This window comes from Indicator indicator, chromosome 5 (genome assembly GCF_027791375.1).
Source record: "Indicator indicator isolate 239-I01 chromosome 5, UM_Iind_1.1, whole genome shotgun sequence".
NCBI lineage: Eukaryota > Metazoa > Chordata > Aves > Piciformes > Indicatoridae > Indicator > Indicator indicator.
In genome coordinates, this window is record NC_072014.1 from 32,005,015 (window position 1) to 32,024,185 (window position 19,171).

Consider the following 19,171-nt stretch of genomic DNA (forward strand, 5'->3'; position numbering starts at 1 on the left):
TAGGGGAACTCTGTGGGTCATTGCTAACCTCTCTGAAATCACATATATTTGCATATGAGCTTAAAGACAGTTAAAAAAATAAACAAAACCAAAAAGAAGAAAAAAAAAGAGAGAGAGAGAAGAAGCAGCAGAGATCCAGAGCTAGAATTAGTTACAGGTGGTTCTGTCTGGCAGAGGGTCAATAAGTTTTCCATGACTGAATGCTGTTTTTATCTCTTCTAGGAAATTCAGCAAAGACATGGTTTGGCCAACTCTATCTCTTCTTATTTAATCAAGCCTGTCCAGAGGATCACAAAATATCAACTCCTACTGAAGGTACTTCAGTGAACTTCCCAAATCACCTCAGGCAGAGCAGTTCAGAGGTGTAAGGAGTTCATTTACTCTTAAGGGAGCTGCTTCTTCACCTGTTTATGACCTGTAAGCAGCTCCTGCTAAGCTGCTACTCCTATTTCCCAGGCTGGAGTACAGCTACAAAGTGTGAAATTAAGTTGGGTGTTTTAAAAAAAAATACTCAGAAAAAGAAAATAAAACAAACAGTAAAAAATGGATCACCAAACTGGAGGGTGGGGGGTGCTGTTATATCAGAATGGATTTAATCCTAAAAAGTGAGAAACTGGGCAAGGAAAATTGAAAGGATGACAGGACTGTTTACTTTGCTTCTTGCTAAGTTTCTGACATGTAATATTTTGATTAAAGGCTTTGATGACAGCAGTAATGAACTTTGGGAAATTTCACTGACTCTTGACTGAGACTCCTTCACTGGTACTAGATTCTGTTTGGGAGCTAACATGCTTGTTTGAAAAACATGGAAAAGCTTCATACACAAAGCAAGGACTTCCATGTGAAATATTAACATTTCCAGTTAAGAAAAACCTTTGACTGGTTTGTTGTAAATTGGTTACAGAATTTTGCAGGGTTTTGTGGCTGGGTGAATTTTAGTTCTAACTTAATCATCCACTGTTGACTTCAAAACTAGTAAACCAGAGAAGATAAAATATCTGAGGAATAAGGGAAGAGACAGTTTTTTACTTTTAGGACCAGATATGATGCTTGCATCTCATTAAAGCTTATTGTGTACATACCAAAGAAGTGATAAACTATACAAGGAAGGTACATACTGAGTACAGTCAGTGTGTTGACAAATCTCTACTTTGTACCAGTTTACTGAAACAAGAGCCAGCAGGCTGACTGGTGATGGCAGCATTGGCATAACTCCTCAGAAATCTACTGAGTGCACGGTTGAGAGGGCCTTATTTTGCCTTGTTTTATAGTCACTCTCATTTGATCTTGCTATCTACAGTGGGTTCTGATGCAGTTCAGCTTTCTCCTGGCACTGTTAGGAAGGCAGTTGCATGTACCAAAACCAGATATAAAGCCAGCATGTTGGTCCAAGTTTGTTTATAGGTGTTCTTGCATTGCTTCTTAGGAACTGCTGACCTGCTGCGAGGAGGGCAAAGGGGAACTCAAAGATGGTCTGGAAGTGATGCTCAGTGTCCCAAAGAAGGCCAACGATGCAATGCATGTCAGCATGCTGGAAGGTAGCAGATGGGCAGGTGGCCAGGGCAGGGGAGGGACCCACCAATAAGTGAAGCCTTCTTGTAACTTGTGTAGAAAGTTAGTACAGGTTGGCTGTACCAATGCTGTCAAATGATAGTAATTTTCAGGTACTACCTAGCTCCTTTCTAATTTCTCCAAAAGACTTGGAAGAATAAAGCTGACTAGGAAGTTTTTTTTTTTTTTTGGGGGGGGGGAGGGGGAGAAGGGGTTGTATTTATTTTTTTATTTATTATATGTTTATAACTCTACTCTGCCCTGGTGAGGGCACATCTGGAGTATTGTGTCTAGCTCTGGACCCCTCGGTTCAAGAAGGACAGAGTCCAGCACAGAGCCACAAAGATGATTAAGGGAGTGGAACATCTCCCTTGTGAGGAAAGGTTGAGGGATCTGGGTTTTTTAGCCTGGAAAAGAGGAGAATGAGAGGTGACCTCATTAATGTTTATAAATATGTGAAGTGCCAGTGTCACGAGAACGCAGCCAGGCTCTTTTCAGTGATGTCCAACGATAGGAAAAGGGGCAATGAGTGCAAGTTGGGGCATCAGAGGTTCCATGTGAACATAAGGAAAAACTTTTTCATTGTGAGAGTGATAAAACACTGGAATAGGCTGCCAAGAGAAGGAATCTCCTTCTCTGGAGACATTCAAAACCCACCTGGATATGCTCCTGTGTGACGTACTCTAGGTGATCCTGCTCTGACAGGGGGGTTGGACTGCATGATCTTTTCAGGTCCCTTCCAACACCTAACATTCTGTGATTCTGTGATCTATAGGTATTTGCATGTGTACATATTTGTACATACACGTATGTGTGTATACATATATATGTATGTATGCTACATATATATTTTGGTTAAAAAATTCTTACTTAGCAAAACAAACAAACAAACAATCCTCATGAAAGAAAATCCGTTTAGATGCTGACAGCCATAATGATTGTTCGATGAAAACATTTCCAAATACTGTCTCAGCATTTCAAAGAAAAAGTTCTGGCTTTCTGAGTCAAAACAGCTTGTGCTTCAAAATGTTAGTATAATGATCCCACAGATTAAAAAAAAATGGAAAAAAAAGTGATATTAAAAACTCTTTCACAATTACAGAAAACAATCTTTTGATTGCTCCAAAGCTATGTATTTTATTGTTTTTTTGATGTGGGGAGGATTTCTAAAATTTAAAAAATTAATTCTGGACAGAGGTACTTTATTATCTTTCAACCATTTTCTTACCCTGGGAAAATCATTTCCAGCCTGGCTTGAGTCAGAACCTTGAAACAAGAAGAGTATTAAAACAGGAACAAGAAAGGAAGTGGTGTCAGTAGTTAAGCAGCACATTAAGACCAGGTGATTAAAACTGCAGGGGGGATAAACTGACCCAGCATAAGTAGAAACACCATAAAGATGAATTTAATTGTTGTGTCTGGTGAAAAGCAAGATTTCCCAAAATAACACTGCATAATCTGTCACCATGAGATGACCAGTACCACCCAATAATAAAGAAGCAGGGATGACTTTGCTAGGGTAGGCAAGCATTTGGACAGTTACCTTCTGAATAAAACATTATTCCTTAATATTTGGAGCAGGGACCAGGGCTACTTGCTGCCCTCCCAGGGCTATTCTGCATAAGCAACAGCAAGCTGGAGGAGCACTCCCCAGTTTTGTTTTGTGACTCACAAGCTGGTGAGACAGCAGCTCGAAGGGCACTTTGCACCAGGACTCTACTCCTTCAAGTCTCCCTGTTATGGGGAGTCCTGTGATCCTCAGCTACGTGAGGATTTTTGACATGCGTCTTGTAAGATGAGAAACTCCTTCTGGAAAGCTTCTTTTGAACACCATAACAATAGATGTAGCTTCCCCATGTCCCTGCTATGGACTCACAGGCCCTGGTTGATGGGGCACTTCCAACCACTGCACATTACATTCCTCAGAATTTGTGTTGACCTGCGTAAGATTCCTCATGTTGCAGTTCTGTGTACAGTAACCACCATGGGAATGTTCATAATATTTATCTTTAAGTTATTACCCTTAGCAGCAGTCTCAGTCTCTTAGCACGTATAATGTATTTGCCTCTGGTGAAAGAATTGCATCATTGTAGTGGGGGAAAAAAGATTAGGAAGCACATTTTCACTGGGGCAGTGGATGCCCATTAACGGCCTTTAGGAGTAGGGAAAAAAAAGGAGAGAGGCCCTTTTATTTCAGTTCCTTACTGCATGTTGTTTCTGGACATTGCTGATCCCAAGAGCAAAGGCAAGCTAATGTATTTTGTGGTTTTAGGGTTTGATGAGAACCTGGACGTCCAGGGAGAGCTGATTCTTCAGGATTCCTTCCAAGTGTGGGATCCCAAGTCTCTCATTCGGAAAGGCCGTGAGAGGCATTTGTTTCTCTTTGAAATCTCTTTGGTGTTTAGCAAAGAGATCAAAGATTCTTCAGGACACACAAAATATGTTTACAAGAACAAGTTACTGGTAGGTGTGGCTGCAAAGTATTCTGGATGTTGTGTTTCTTGTAGGTAGAGGTGAAGTTTGGGAGATGGCTCACATGTCCCCATACTGGGTTGGGGACCCTAATACCACCTGGAGGGGCTGGCTCTGGGCTTTGTGGGGCTCACCTGGAAGCCAAGTTCACAGTGAGTCTGGAGAGGTTTAAGATAGTGAGATCTGAATTGTGTGCGTGGGAAATGCAAAGAGTATCAGCCATTCACTTCCCTGCTTTCCTCTGCTGGTTTTCTGTTTCTTTTATCCATGTATAGCAAAGGTCATACTCCCTTATCCATCCCTGCCTCCCCTCTTGTCCCTACAAATGTAAAGTTTTCTGTACACATGAGGCTTCATATGTATGAAATCTCTCATCATCTCTCCTCCACACTAGACCTCAGAACTGGGTGTGACTGAACATGTTGAAGGAGATCCCTGTAAATTTGCTTTGTGGTCTGGACGAACACCTTCCTCAGACAATAAAACAGTGCTGAAAGTAAGTCTCTTCTGCTTTTTCCCTTTGCTAGTTCATGTCTTGGGACCACTAAATGAAAGGTCAGTTTCTTCCCTGCTTGTATTCATATGGCTTCCATGGCTGTCAGCAGGATTGTGCCTGCACCAGGAGCAATTCAGCTGGAAGGCCTCAGTATGAATCCAGCCAGGGCAGTTGTGCAGCCTTGCTGAAATTGCATCTCCTTTTGCAACCTCAGTTGAGTAGCTGCACACTGACACAGGGCACACCTCAGGGTATTTGGCTGAGAGGTATAATTCTCTTTGTCCTTTGCCTCTGGGCTTGTCAACAATTAACCTATTCCTCAGACCTCTAGAGCTGACAACCATTTCTGTCAAGTGAGTCTCTAATGAAGAATTCATGTTATAGTTATTTTCTCTGAGGAAATCCCAGCTGTGTACTGATAATCTAGTTCCTCTCTGCAGAGTGTGCTGTACTGTTAACATTAAATATATTTATCCAGAGCTTAGCTGCTTTGCTATTGCTTGCCAAGTAGGTCTAGTCAAAATACCCTCAGTTCTCCTGGGGTTACCAGGTACTCCATCAGCTGAAATGATACAGCAGAGAGAAGAAATAGTTAATCATGCATATGTATCAGCCAACTACGATTCTTCTATATAGGAGAAGATGTACTGGGTATGTAATAAAGTGTCTGTCTTTCTGCCTTGTGGAACTTTAGGCATCCAGTATTGAAACAAAACAGGAATGGATCAAAAATATCCGAGAAGTCATTCAAGAAAGGATTATCCATCTGAAAGGAGCTCTGAAAGAGCCAATTCAGCTCCCCAAGACACCAGCAAAGCAACGAAACAACAGTAGAAGGTAACCTCAGTGGTTCCATACAACATAAAATCACTATAGTTTTCTTGGCCAATGACAGTGTAGTGACCGTGGGCTTCTTGCTGGATTCACTTAATTTTTGACTATGGTCAAAAGTAGTTTTCAGCACCTTTCCTTTTTATATGTTGTCTGGGCAAAAGTAGCTAATAGCTCTTTTCTCTGCTATACATACCAAGATTTTTTAGTTTAGTACTCCAGGATATTAGGAGAAACAAACAGTAAACATTCTTCAGAGTCCAAGGTTATGTTTCTTTCACAAAGTAGAATTTACTTATTTTGTCTCAGGCATCTGGAATTGTTTGACAGTGAAAAACACAGCTGTTTATGACAATATATTGCTACAGTGAAGTACCCGTGTTTCATCATCGAATACAAACTCGTTTCAGCCTCTGAAGTAATACAAACAGTTGTTTGTTTGTTTGTTTGTTTTTATCAACTTCTTTGAATCCCAGATTACATAGAAATTATAGAAAAATAATTATTCATTTGCTGTTATGGTGGCATTCCCAGAAGCCACCTGTAATTTGAGCATCTCCATTTTCTAATGAAGTTTTATCACTGTCTTTCTTCAGGCTGCATTATAGAGCCATCCAAAGCACGAGTAACAAAGGTCATCCAAGAGACCTGTAACAGTGCAGAGACCCAGATATTTCTTCCTGGGGACATGCACAATACAAGAGTTTTCTAGTACAGAATGGGGGTGTTAATTATCTTTTTCTCTGTCCTTAAATACAGAGGTTGCATTATTTAAATTTTGACTTCGAAAGACCATTAAGAATTTGGTAGAAATGTGCCTCTACAGCAGTAAGGAAGACAATGCCCTCTGTTAGCAGACTCATAGAAATAGACTTGTAGAGCTCTGTGCTGTCTTTATTTATGTTTGTTTGGATAATATTTTTATGGCTTACTATTAAATTCCTCAAGGTTCCTGTTAGACAAGACCCCTTCCTTCAGTGTCACATGTAGCCTGGCCTGAATGGTTTTGGTTGAGGCAGAAATCGAACTGAAGAAAAATTTCTGCCGAACACACTCATTGCAGAGCTATTTCTGAACACCACAGTCTTCTAGGCCATTACCTTGCAGGCAATGGCCATCCTGTTTCCAGCAACAAATACTGTGATTATGTGCTAATACCAACCCTATGGCAGAGGAGGACATAATTTTAAATTGCAAGCTACATAGTAACATCAGCTGCATCGGGGTGGTAATTTGAACACAAAGCCAGCTCTGGCATGCTGACTCAACACTTCTCAAATCCACCTGTAAAGTTGTGCATGCTCCAGGTGGTGTGATAAGTAAGCATTGTTGTCTTTGCAGAGATGGAGTAGAGGATGCAGACAGCCAAGGAGATGGCAGCAGTCAACCTGACACCATTTCTATAGCATCTAGGACATCACAGAACACAGTGGACAGTGATAAGGTAGGACTGTGATATGAAAATACAGCACAGTTAGTTACTCCCAGAAAAATGTACTGGAAGAATAGAATAGCAGTCAAAATAAAACAACCTGTCTTCTGCTGAGTGAAGCAAAATTCATATTCCCCTGTGTTAGCCTATTAAAAGCTAGTCTGTTTCTAGGTGCTCGTCACTACTTCTCCTTTATGTGGTAACATCTCTGTTGCTGCAGCTTCTTTGTGGTTAATACACAGAGGTTGAATTGGCTCTGAAAAAAACAGAACCCAGAACAACCTTTTCTCCACTAGTAGAACTTTCCCTGCAGAAGCCAGCTTCTGAATGAGCAAATGGTTATGTTCCATATTTGCCCTCTGAGCTAAAATCAGTAGTTTGTTGGAGATAATGTAGGTGCTTACACACCAATTAATAAAGCAAAATTGGGATCCTGGCTGGTATCTTGAGAGCCTGGGAGATGTACCCTTTCCAGATACTCTGATTCTGGACCCTTCTCCTCATGAACATATGGTGGAGCATATGGATGGCCCTGAGACGTGCTAGTTTCTGTTGGAATGCTGCACACTATTGGCACGTATGTACTCATCGTTTTACGTATCATATGATCTGAGTCCAGATTCTCAGCTCCAGTAGGATGCCTGATTTGAATTTGTCACCCTCATCCCTCCAGCTCTGGTCTTCAGCTGAATTAGCAGTTGGTGATAGTAGTAAATGGACTGTTACTAATAATTTACCTTAGGTGTGCTTAATGGGGTTTGTCATAGCCACTGAGAGAATGTCCATATTCCTTTCATACATTGCTTTGAAATAATGTGTAACTTGCAAAAGGATGATTTCTTCAGTACCATTCTGGATCTATCAGTTTGTCAGGGCTTTAATTCTGATATCACTTACAGAATGTAGAAGGGTGTCATCACAAAATCAGAGTTCAAGTTTATGGTGGAAAGTTCACAAGGCTCACTGCAGACATTATTTTGAAATATGCAACTCCTATTTCCTGGATGCAGAAATAGGAGTTAATTGCAAATTGTTTTTGTGAGACCACCTGTTGTATTTATCTCAAAGGCATGTTCCCATGCTTTTGCTTTTTTGACCAATACTTTGTGTTTGAAAAGCGTTCATCCTCACAATCCAAAGGCCACTGTAATGTATGCAAATACTTTGCCCGATGTTGAAGAAATGTTTTCTTATGTCTTCAATCCACATGGACTTCCCCTGCTTTTCTGTGCTTTTCACATTTATCATTCCTGAGAAGGCCCTGTCCTAATGGAGTACTTGAGCTCATACTTAGTTTTAAGCATTTGCATAAGCTTTGCTTGTTTGCCCCAAGCCCATTGACTCAGTTGCATGAATTATATCAGATAAGCAAGGTGCAGGGGCGATGCTCCGTACCGCATGCTGTAGCTGCATAAGAGATCAATAGTGCCAAAAGCACAAGAAACTATCAGGCTGTACCCTGTGCCCATCATGGCAACAGCTGGTTTAAGCATGCAAGACTGGAAAGGGTTATAGGAATTTCTGTCTAAAAGTTTGTTTGAACTGGATAGTGAAGATATATGAGATAAATTTGGAACAGGGAAGATGTCTTACTGGGGGAAGGCTAAATCAATTCTAGGGTTGTATCACATTTTTGAGCTTTTTAAGTTGTGTGGATTCACTTGCTGTCTGTGTGTTCATGTATCCTTATATGTATTTAATAAACAGAAACAAATTCCAGTGTACAGCCAAAGCTTCAATATAATTGTGCTTTGCTGAATCTGAACAGCTAGTATAACCCTTAGAGAGACAGTTCCTGCTGAAGTTTCCTTCTTGTCACTGATGTTAATGCCAGAGTTTAGCTCCTAGGGTGCTGCATTAGTGTGTCTTTGCTCCAAGGAAAATGAACTCCCTGCACTGCTTTACAGTTCACAGAATCACAGAATGGTAGGAGTTGGAAGGCATCTCTGGGGATCATCTAGTCCAACATCCCTGCTAAAGCAGGTCACCTAGATCAGGATACACAGGATCGCATTCAGGCAGGTATTGAAATTCTCCAGAGGAGACTCCACGACCTCTCCTGGCCACCAGTGCTCTGGCACCCTCAAAATAAATAGTTTTTCCTAATGTGTAGGAGGAACTTCTGTATTCTAGTTTGTGCCCATTACCCCTTGTCCTGTCACTGGGTACCACTGCAAAGAGTCCGGCCCCATCCTCTTTCCCCCCACCCTTTAGCTATTGATCAGCATCCCGAAGATCCCCTCTCAGTCTTCTTTTGTCCAGGCTAAAGACTTTTGAGTATCTCAGCATCTCTTCATGAGAAATCCTCAAGCCTCTTCAACATCTTTGTAACCCTCTACTAGACTCATTCTCATAGTTCTCTGTCTTTCTTGAACTGGAGAGCTCAGAACTGGTCACAGTACTCCAGACATGGCCTCACTAAGTTAGAGTAGAGTAATTCTCTGGTTTTTTACACAATATTACCCAAATTAATGACAGATGAAGCTGAGCTCTCTTACTTCCCTTTGAAATGTCCTGGAGGCACACCGACACTCAGTCCCAGTATCTGTTCTTATGCTGCTTGCATGAAGCTCTTAGCATATGTTAGCATCTGATGTGAGAAGACTGTTAGCAGATCTCAAAGCTGTGCAAGGGCCCAAGACAAAAGACTCCGAGTGGTGATGTTTTGCCACATGGAAACAAGTGATAGTCATTCCAAGTTACTTTCCTCTCCAGCTTGAAAATTAGATTTCCCCCACTACGGTGTGTAGTCAACCTTATCTTCAAGGATGGCCTGAGTGAATCTTATTGGACTAGGAAGATTTATCTTCTCACATAGGCTAGTACTGTGTTATTGGCACTGGAAGACTGTACCATATGATGCTCTCTGGCTGCTTGGCACAGGTGGTAGAGCATGGTAAATGCTGTAGCATACATGCTGTAATTAATTTGTGTAGTGCTGCTAACAGCACCAACAGGTACCATGTTCAGCAAATACTGGTTTCCATGCTTGTTTAACTCCAGTGTAGTCAGCAGCTAATCCCAAGAGTTCAGATTCAGGCTCTGAGTTTTTTCACAGTTGTCACCTCCATGGATGGCCTCATTGTGTGACTCAGTGAGATCTCCATCCAGAGGACCTAGGAGAAAACGCTCCTACCTTTAAACACTCTGGCTGTTCACAGCAGCCTTGTTTACAAACTTGCAAAGAACTTTGCAGTGCCAGCAGTTTGCCAGGATGGTGGAAGATTCATTCTGCACTGAGACCATCTATCTGCTAACTCAGAGCCAGAATCAGTTCTCAAGTAACAAGTAACTCTCTGAAAGCAAAAGTATTCAAAGATTTAGCTGACACACTTTGTCAGCTAAATTGCTATTATGCCCGAAGATTACCTAACACATTAGTTGAATGTTCAGACAAGAATGTCTAACAACATTGTAGACAAAGAAAACCACAGCCTCTCAAAGATTCCCACTCCAACTAGCACTTCAGCTTAAGAACACTCCTTGTGCCTTTCTGAGAGCTAACTGCTGGGCTGTGAGTAGCAATTTCTGTCTCCCTTCTCATCACGGCACAGCCCTAGAGCAAAGCAAAGATTTATCTTTGCATTTCAAACTCCTGAAAAGGCAGAAGGTTTTTTGTTGTTAAGTAGGAATAGATAACTTTGCTGTAAATTCAGCAAGAATTTTGCTTTCTCTCAGGACATAAAAGAGATAAATGTTATCAGAGATAACACGGGGATCACTTAGTACAAAGGTTAGAGCACTTGACTGGGGGCCAGTAGAGAGGAGACTTTGTTCTGCTCTGTCACTCACATGCTGTGTGCCATCACAAATTACATCTGGTGGCATTTGTTTTGTTGTTTTTTTTCTTTCTTGTTTGGATTAGGGATTTGGAGAGGAGGCAGGAATTCCTGCAAACATTACACTTGTAGGTTGATTATAGCGTTGTCCTGTGCTGTCCCAACAGAGGATACAAACACAATTTCTGAGACTTTTTTGTGCATTGAAGGAAATTCACAGCAATCTCTGTGATAGTAGGCTCTGATTTGAAAATGTACTTAATTCTGTGCGTGACTCCAGAAGTGTTACTAAGTCCTTAAATATTCAGGCTTTCCTGACTGCAGACAGTGCTCAGGTGATTATATGAGATATTAAAAAAAAAAAAAAAAAAAAGAGAGAGAGATTACTTCTGTGTCTAACATTAAATAGCTGCTTAAGTAGATTCTTAAATCTGGATCTTAGTCTTTAATATCTTTCATTTTCTTGGATTTTTCTCTCTCAAAAATACAAAAAAACTACTATCTCTCAGCTCAAAGGTTTTTATTAAATACTATATTGGAGAAACAGAGATTTCAAATAAGGCCTGTAGGTCTGCACTTTTGTAAAAGGAAAGAGAGTGAGAATATAAAATATTTGATTTTCCATTTGCAATCTATAATCTAAAATACAAACAAAAATAGTTCTTTGAATTGTTATGTGGTATTGTATGTGTATTATATAGAGGAGGAAAAGTGGGTTCATGAACTGGACTCAGTGCTGTAGAATCAATAGATAACAAATACAGTGAATGTAATTCCCATTGAGCATCCAGGTCTGGTCCTAGGTAACCCACTGTATAAAATTTCTTCTTCCTTTTCCAAAAGGCAAATGAGACAGCTTTTGTTCTCTACAGTAAGCTCTCTTCAGCATGCTATCTTTCCTTAGGAGAAATCCTTGCTCTATTCAGTCCACAGCAGACAGGATTTCAGTCTTTATACTTGGATTCAAAGCAGTGAGGAACTGTATGAAGGAAATGCTAGAATGCAGGACATTCTCATTTGTTAAGCTCATTATCCACTGGCTTGTAAAACAGCTGGCCCTGGCGATACTGGTCCATCTTCTAATGGCTTTTTTGTTGGCTTTTGCAGAATGCTGAGGAGAGCAGTTGTCATTTCCTTCTGTTGTTTTTGGATGTAGAAAAAAGCTCTGAAAATGTGAGCTGAAAAGTTTTTACTCTCTAAAAATAAATATACATGATATTCTTTTATTTTTTTCCATTAGATAGTAGACTCAGCTCATCTTTCAGCAGTCATGAGACTGAGATCTTGACCTCTTCCACATCAGTGGTATTATGTAAAATCTGGGAATAATAATTTTTCTAATTGAAGGTAATTAGCATAAGAGGGGATATTTTACAGTTAAGGCTTCTTGGAACAAATAACCTAGGGACAGATTCTCTTGTTTTGAAAGGCTTCTCATTAAGGTAAAATAGCTTCCTCCCTGTGACATTGTTACTGAAGCAGAAATCAGGATCTGATGCAGGAATTACTGCTTCATATTCTTCTTACTGCTACCAACACCGCACAGAGCTCTGCCCCGATCATAAAGCTGATTCCAACAGAGATTTCTCTGGGTTTGGTAGCAATAACATTCTTCTGTTCTGTTGTCTCAGGCTGGCCTGGAATCAGCAGCAAGCCTAAGGTTCCTGTCAAAGGTGGAATGAGTTGGAAAAGCTCGATTAAAGAAATGAAAGCATTTGCTACAAATTGTTGGAATAATAGTTATCTTTCAGTGAAAATCCCCTTGAAATAAGAGCATCAATATAAGGAAAAAAGGTCTTAAAAATTGATGTCAATATGAAACTTCGTTGAATGCATAAAACACAGACCTGGGATAAAAATGAGAGAGATTCACGTTTTCAGAGAGGAAATTAAAATCATGGAGGAATTAAAAATAGTACCATAATGTACATTGGTTCTGGTAACAAAAGCATTCTTGCTAAGACTGAGCTGACATTTTAACTTCTACTTAGCTTCTCAGCAAGGGAACTTATATACCAGCTGGAACATAAAATTGTATAGCAGATCTCTGTCTCTCTTTAATGCTGTTGTCTCTCTTCAGTGCTATGAAAGTATTCTGTACCTTTCAGTCAGATATTTTACATTCCTGAAGCATTTTTCCCTTTGAATCCTTGGTACTAGTGTTTTTAAAATCACCTCTGGGCTCTTACAAAGTTGTTACGGCACAAGGTGTGCATCCCACAATCTGAGTTTTGACCTTTTCAATTTCTGCATGTGAGTTCTGTATTGAGTCACATTTCTACTGCATGCAGCACATGAGGAATTTCATGAGACAAGAGCTGTTGACTCCTAGCAGTACTTGCATATGGTCAAAACATGTATCACTATGGACTGGAGTCTATGCAGTACTTGAGCAATGGGACTGAACAGAGTAGAAAACGTGTTAGTGGAAAGTCACTCTGCCAGTGCTTAATGGGTGATGTAGATGGTAGCTGATGTGAAGGAAGTTGGAAAGTATGATGTAAGCTCTGACTATGGCAGAGCTAAGGGAGGACATAATCATGGGAATATGGAGGATGTCACTTAAATACAGAGTATTTGTTTAGAAGTCTGCCTGTTTTCTAGATCCCTGTGAAGGATGATGCATAAAGAGTTGTCTGACAGGTGGTACTGGGCATTGACTTCAAGAGGTTTCCTCCTCCAATCTCTGTATTTTACTCTCAGTAAACTGTATTAGATTTAAGGACTGTGAGTTTCTAAAGGGCAAAAGAAGGGATTAACTTAATCTCATTTAGGTAAATGTTGTTGTGGTTAATCTGCACCAGTCCTGTCCAGACAAGCAACATGCCAAAACTGAGTAGTGTGCTGTCTGGAGTACTGCTCCCTTATAGCAAATAACGAATTACGGTGTGAGAAGTAAAATTAAATTTATATAATAGGAAATGACTGCTGACTGTTAGATGTTTTTTTTCCTGTGAAGATATGATAAAGAAAAGAGGAGTGAATTATGACCCCAAAGAATCTATTTCTATTGGTTTGATGGTACCTAGCATTAATGCAGTTGTCACACTGAGTTCTTACTGCCCTCACCTGTGGAAAAGAGAGAACATGTTAGCCAGCAAAGGAAAATCTGACATAAAACATCTTGGCACTTTAATCAGTCTTCTTGAGTGTGCACTAGCTATAGGTTAATTCTTTTCACGATACCATCATGTAGCAGCAAAATGTTTATCTTATCAAGAAAATAAATTGTTCAGCCAGGAGCAGACATCTCTCTTTGACAGTAGTTTCTCAAAATTTCTTTAAGCTTTGGGAGACTGTCTCAGTTCTTGCTCTGAATCTTGATTAGGATCTCTGTGAGTTCAGCTCTTCTCTGGGAAATATATAGAAATATGTGTTTGGGTTTTTTTTTTTTACCGTGAATGGTTCCTTGAAACTGTTGTCATCGAAGTGACACTTGGAACTGATAAAATAAGACAGTTTGTCTCTGCTGGAAATGCTTTCATTGACCTGAACTTGTGTTTCTAATCATTCATTCTCAGTATTATTGCTGTGGTACTTTCCCCACCCCCCCCCCCCCACCACCCCCCAACCGTAAGGACTTCTTCTTTGCTTCCTGTGTTTCTTGTGAGGAGGGCGGCACTGCCAGCACCATGAAACGTTCCAGCTTTTGAATGGCAAGGCTTTACTTGCCTGTCTCTGTTCGAGACTTTTCAGTCTTTTGGAAAAAATACTCGAGGCTCTTGGTGTGAAACACACTCAAATACTCAAGAACTAAAGAGCATCTTTGTATTTCCAAATGAGGGCATCCCAGGACTGAAATGCTACGTGCATCTTATTTGCCTTGTTGCACAAAGTTGGATGGGCTTTGTAACAGTGTGAGTGCAGCTGAAGTCCCCCTCCCACACTGACAATAACCAGGCTAGCTCAGTCTGGAAGCAAATGAAGGCTGTATTTTATAAGCAAAACTACAAGGTATGATGAAATGCAATGAATATGTACAAATATACACTGTTCACAACATTTACAAATATGTATAATCAACAGAAAAACACAACCAAGCTCCTCTGGGCCCCCTCCCCTCGAGGGGCTGTGCTTCTTCCTCAAGGGACCTTTCCCCAAGGGGCTTCCCGCCCCCCAGCCAGAAGGACTCCCCCCAAACCCCCCTGGCAGAAGGCAAAGAATCAAGAAGCAGAGAGGCTGTTAGACTTAGCTTGTCAAGGTCAGTATGTGGGTGTGTTATATTCAGCCAGAAAAGAAGCAGGCAGACAGAAGCCAAGCAAGCTGAGACTGAGTGGCTTTGTTTTGAGTTGTGATTCTTAAACATTTCTATCTCTCCAGTGGAAGTGTTTAGAATAATCATTAATTTGCTTTTTTACACCCAATAGTGATTTATTTACATTCTTTCACTTTCTCTGCTCGAACTTTGTGAGAAGAGAAATTAAAGACAGTCTTAAAACCATCACAGGCTTTCACAGAAAACTCCTAATGCCAGATGTGATCCAAATGGTTGAAGCCATCTCTTGATCAGGGAGTCAGTGCTAGGCCTATGCTCTGGCTTGGTATAACTAATCTGTTTGGGGACTTGGATGACAGGTCTCTCATTGCCTTTTTTGTCTGGACACTGGTCACTATGGCTTGTAGCTTTACAGAAATGTACTCATCCATTGTCTGCAAGCAAGAACAATGGACAACTCTTTTTTTTTTTTTTTTTTTTTTTTGACCTTCATTTATAACACATGTAGCACAGGATCTCCAGCTTCTCAGTACAGGTATTAAGACTGGCACTGCCTACAACACAAATCTTTCAGGACTATGTTAAAGCCCTTAAGAACTTTGAAAAAATGCACTTTGGTGTAGTGCCTGGATTGGAACCAGATTTCAAAACAAGGGAAAAATTATTTCTTGCTATCCTTGGTTTTCAGCTAAGATTAATCCTGGCTTGAGTTACATGTTTTCTGTCTTTTTCAGCACCCATTTCTAAATGTAACAAGTAGATGACCAAGAGGTTTACCTTTCAGAAGTGACCTGACAAGGGTACAAGTGCTGTTGAGGAAGGACATTTGCTTTCTAGAGTTGCTAGCAAGTATTTGCTGCAGCTGTGGGTAGAGGTAGCACTAAAGACTGTCTTGTTTCAACAACTTTTCTCAAAAAAAGTGTATTTGCTCATTTGAAAAACAAAGTAAAACATGAGCAGCTGCTTTTAAAATATAACATTTGTTGGAAGCTCTTGCAAACTTCATAGAAGTTGCTTGGGGAACTTTAGAGAAAGTCCCAACCATTTAGTGGAGTTTTATCCATTTCTTATTGTACAGCATGGTGGGCCAATTCCCTCTGAAGCTACCTAAAAGATGATGGCAGTGGATCAATTTTACCAAAGGCCTCCTGTTTTTCAGCTGGTAGTTGAATTTTAGCAAGAAATTTCCCAGAGAGTTGAGTGTTTTGCACAACTCTGGTTTCATCACTGTGAAAATGTAACAAAGCCAAAACAAAGGAAAGAAAAAGGCACAAGATTTGCAAGGGGTTCTTCCTTTCTCACCTCAAAGGACATTTAAAGTAATATGAATGCTGTCATATTTATAATTATATGATACCAAAAAAAAGTTTTAATCCCAGTGTAATGGTTTCTAATGTGCCTTAGGCACTCTGAAAGGAAAAAAAAAACATTCAAACTGAAAATCTCAACCCAAACAACCAAGAAGCAAACAAAACAAAAAAAAATCCCTCACAAACCAAACAGTAAGGTGCCTGTGGTCAGTTTGTTGGCTGTGATCAGGCTGTGATTTTTTTTCATGTACAAGAATGAATGAATATCTGGAAATGTGGAAAACTTCTAGTGTCCATGGAAATAGAAATTGTAATATTCCCAGGAAATCTTTTCATAAAAGGCACACATTAAATTTGCCATGCATCTTAATTATCTCAGCTGTGATTCCTGAAAGTGCTATTGAACTTTAGTGGAATCTATGCTCTCAAAATGCTTGGGCACAACTCTGACCCCATGCAAAAACCAGTCCTCCAGTGGTCTGCAAAGGGTCAGCACTCACAGGCTAATTTCCAGACTAGTGTAGAAGCAGCATGTATTTTCTTAACACCTCTTCTATCTTTTTACTTGGAGCTATAAGTACCTGCAGATACAAATCCAGATTCAGTTTGGTGATCAGATGCTGAGAAAAGATCCAAATGAAAGTCTCTGAAAATGTACTTCTAGGGGAAAACATTCATCAAAGATTTCTGTTTATCATTTTCCTCCATGCATAACTGGCAGTTACACCCTGGGGAGATAAAGTATGCTCCACTTCTTTTATAAAGTGCATTCTTTTGTAAATGTTAATTTCTGATGCTCTCTGTTTCATGAAGAACATCTGTTATTGATTTTCATAGATTTTGTTGTTGCTGTTGTTGTTTAGGAAATAAGGACTAGCATTCAGTGTGCTTCCAATCTCATTCTTAGATCATTTCAACCTAGTGCAACTTCTGGTGGAAAATAAGTAAATCAGGAATATTGGAAAATATGTTGAGTGCCTCTATAATAAAACAAATGGTGAAGCTCTCCTGAGAACATTGTAGCTGTGAATATCAAGGGTCAGCATATTCATATGAGGGTATTTAAATGCAATTTCTGTGGCATTACACTTGATATCTCCTTTGTATTCCTACAAGCAGTGTGAAAATCAGATTCTGTACTAATGTGCTGATGAACACATTCCCCTCACAGCTGCAAGGCACACAGTCAAAGATCATCCTAGTTGCTATAACAAGTATCCTAAATTCACTGCAAATATGATATCTCTCAATCACAAGAGGTTTCTGAAGAAACCTCTGAAGATCCTGCTTAGGTGCAGACTGTTGTCCTTGTAACAATGGTTGAAACTTAGCTGTGAACTACACTATGGTGTCAAATGACAGGAAATAAACCATGCTCCATATCAATAAATCTATATTACCAAACACCAAAAAAAAAAAGTTTTGATGCCTGCTGTGAAGAAAGAGGATGTTTAAGTTATTAGGATATTTGAGTGAATTAGTTTGATGCAATCAAAACAGAAAAAGAAGGAAAGTGCAGTAAAATCCCTATCTTACTTTTAAGATCACAACCCAACTGAGTTTAAAATAGAAGAATTCAAATAAATTATTGATTTGCACAGAAGAATTAAAGGATATTCTGGTTTTCAGCTGCAAAGAGATACCAGCTGTTGTTTCACTTTTATAAATATACTGCAATTTACAAAGAATCAGACATCAAAAATTTGTTGCCATTTCTGTTGCATTAGAAACTGAGTTGAACTTCAAATGGCAGAAGAGCTTCTTCAGAATTGATCTTTGACTGAATGGGAAACAGTTAAAACTGATTCATGTTAGTCAAATGAAGTATTTTTTTTCCCCAGCAAGATTCTGTCTGTAATGGTTAGACAAAAATACACATAGTAAGGGATCAGGTGGCTGAGTTATTTTTTTTCTTCTAAATACATTTTAAGGAGAGTTCAAGCTGAACTGTAATCTTTAATGGTCATTTCCTTCTTGTTGTTCATCAAAGTTAACATTCATTGGCCCGTAAATTATTTGCTAATTCCTTCCCTTTCTCTTCATGAACAATTCCTTTGCACTTTTGTTCTTGCACAGCATAGAATGACAGTACTGGCTAGTGACACTGGTGAGGTGCTCAGTGATTCCTCAAGCTGCCCAGACTCTTGTTTTGTTACATCTAATGAGAGTACACTGGCACTTGCCATGTCTGAAAGGTTTGAGGGCCACTTTGTAAAGAAACCTGCTCAAGATATGAAATGGACACTCCTGGCTCAGTGTCATGCTGGTTTTACAAATTTATCTGTGGACAGAAGGCACAAAAGGTTAAATTATAAGTGAATAGATTGTATGGCTCCCCCAAATGAGACACAAATAGAAAGGGAGTATCCATCAGTATTCTCCAGTTGTCTCTCTAGCCATTCTTAGGCCAGGGCACTAGGTCATGGTGCTATGCTTTGAAAGAAAGGAGCAAGCAGGATTCAGAATTAGTTTTAAAGAGGAGTATTTTAATTTATTTTTAAATTTAATCTCAAGTTCCACCTTCAATGTTAACATTAAGCAAGAAGCTATTCCTCATCTAACCCTGATCATTCACCTCCTGTTCCTCATAGAACTTGAGTTCATATTTATTTAGCCTGTGCTGTTGTTCTGAGTTGTTTCTGAGGTTTCATTCTGATGATTACACCATGTTTGTTTGATTTGGCTGTACAATATTAAATATATCCCTCTGGAGGAACAATATGTTTTCTTGTTGGCATAAATATTTTTTTTCCTTTTAGAATTCATCATTTTAATGTGGTCAGTGAAGTGCCAGGTTTGTTCAAGAAACTTAGAAAGCCCTGGAACAGCGTGGTTCCAGCTAAACAGGGCAGATAGGGATAACACAGAATCATTGTTTAGAAAGGAAGAGAAGTTTTATTGTGATCAGAAATTATCATTAAGAACAGGTCTTTTAGCAACACTGTTCATTAACCAAAGACATTAGAGAACATTTGAGATCGTCCAAGTTCAAAACAAGCAATTAGCAAGGGGTTTGGTATTGGAAACAAAACTGCGTGTGAAGGAGGGGTTCAAAGGGAAACAGTTGCAAATTCCTTTTCCCTT

At 39.7% G+C, this 19,171-nt stretch overlaps 1 protein-coding gene across 1 annotated transcript in view; it reads left to right on the plus strand.

Annotated features, from left to right (window-relative positions):
- Positions 1 to 19,171, plus strand: part of KALRN (kalirin RhoGEF kinase) — a 507,955-nt gene that overhangs the window by 361,636 nt on the left and 127,148 nt on the right. The window contains exons 28-33 of the mRNA XM_054381250.1: positions 223 to 315; positions 1,427 to 1,538; positions 3,824 to 4,014; positions 4,418 to 4,519; positions 5,214 to 5,356; positions 6,692 to 6,794. Coding sequence (XP_054237225.1) covers positions 223 to 315; positions 1,427 to 1,538; positions 3,824 to 4,014; positions 4,418 to 4,519; positions 5,214 to 5,356; positions 6,692 to 6,794 — 744 coding nt within the window. The remainder of the gene's footprint in view (positions 1 to 222; positions 316 to 1,426; positions 1,539 to 3,823; positions 4,015 to 4,417; positions 4,520 to 5,213; positions 5,357 to 6,691; positions 6,795 to 19,171) is intronic.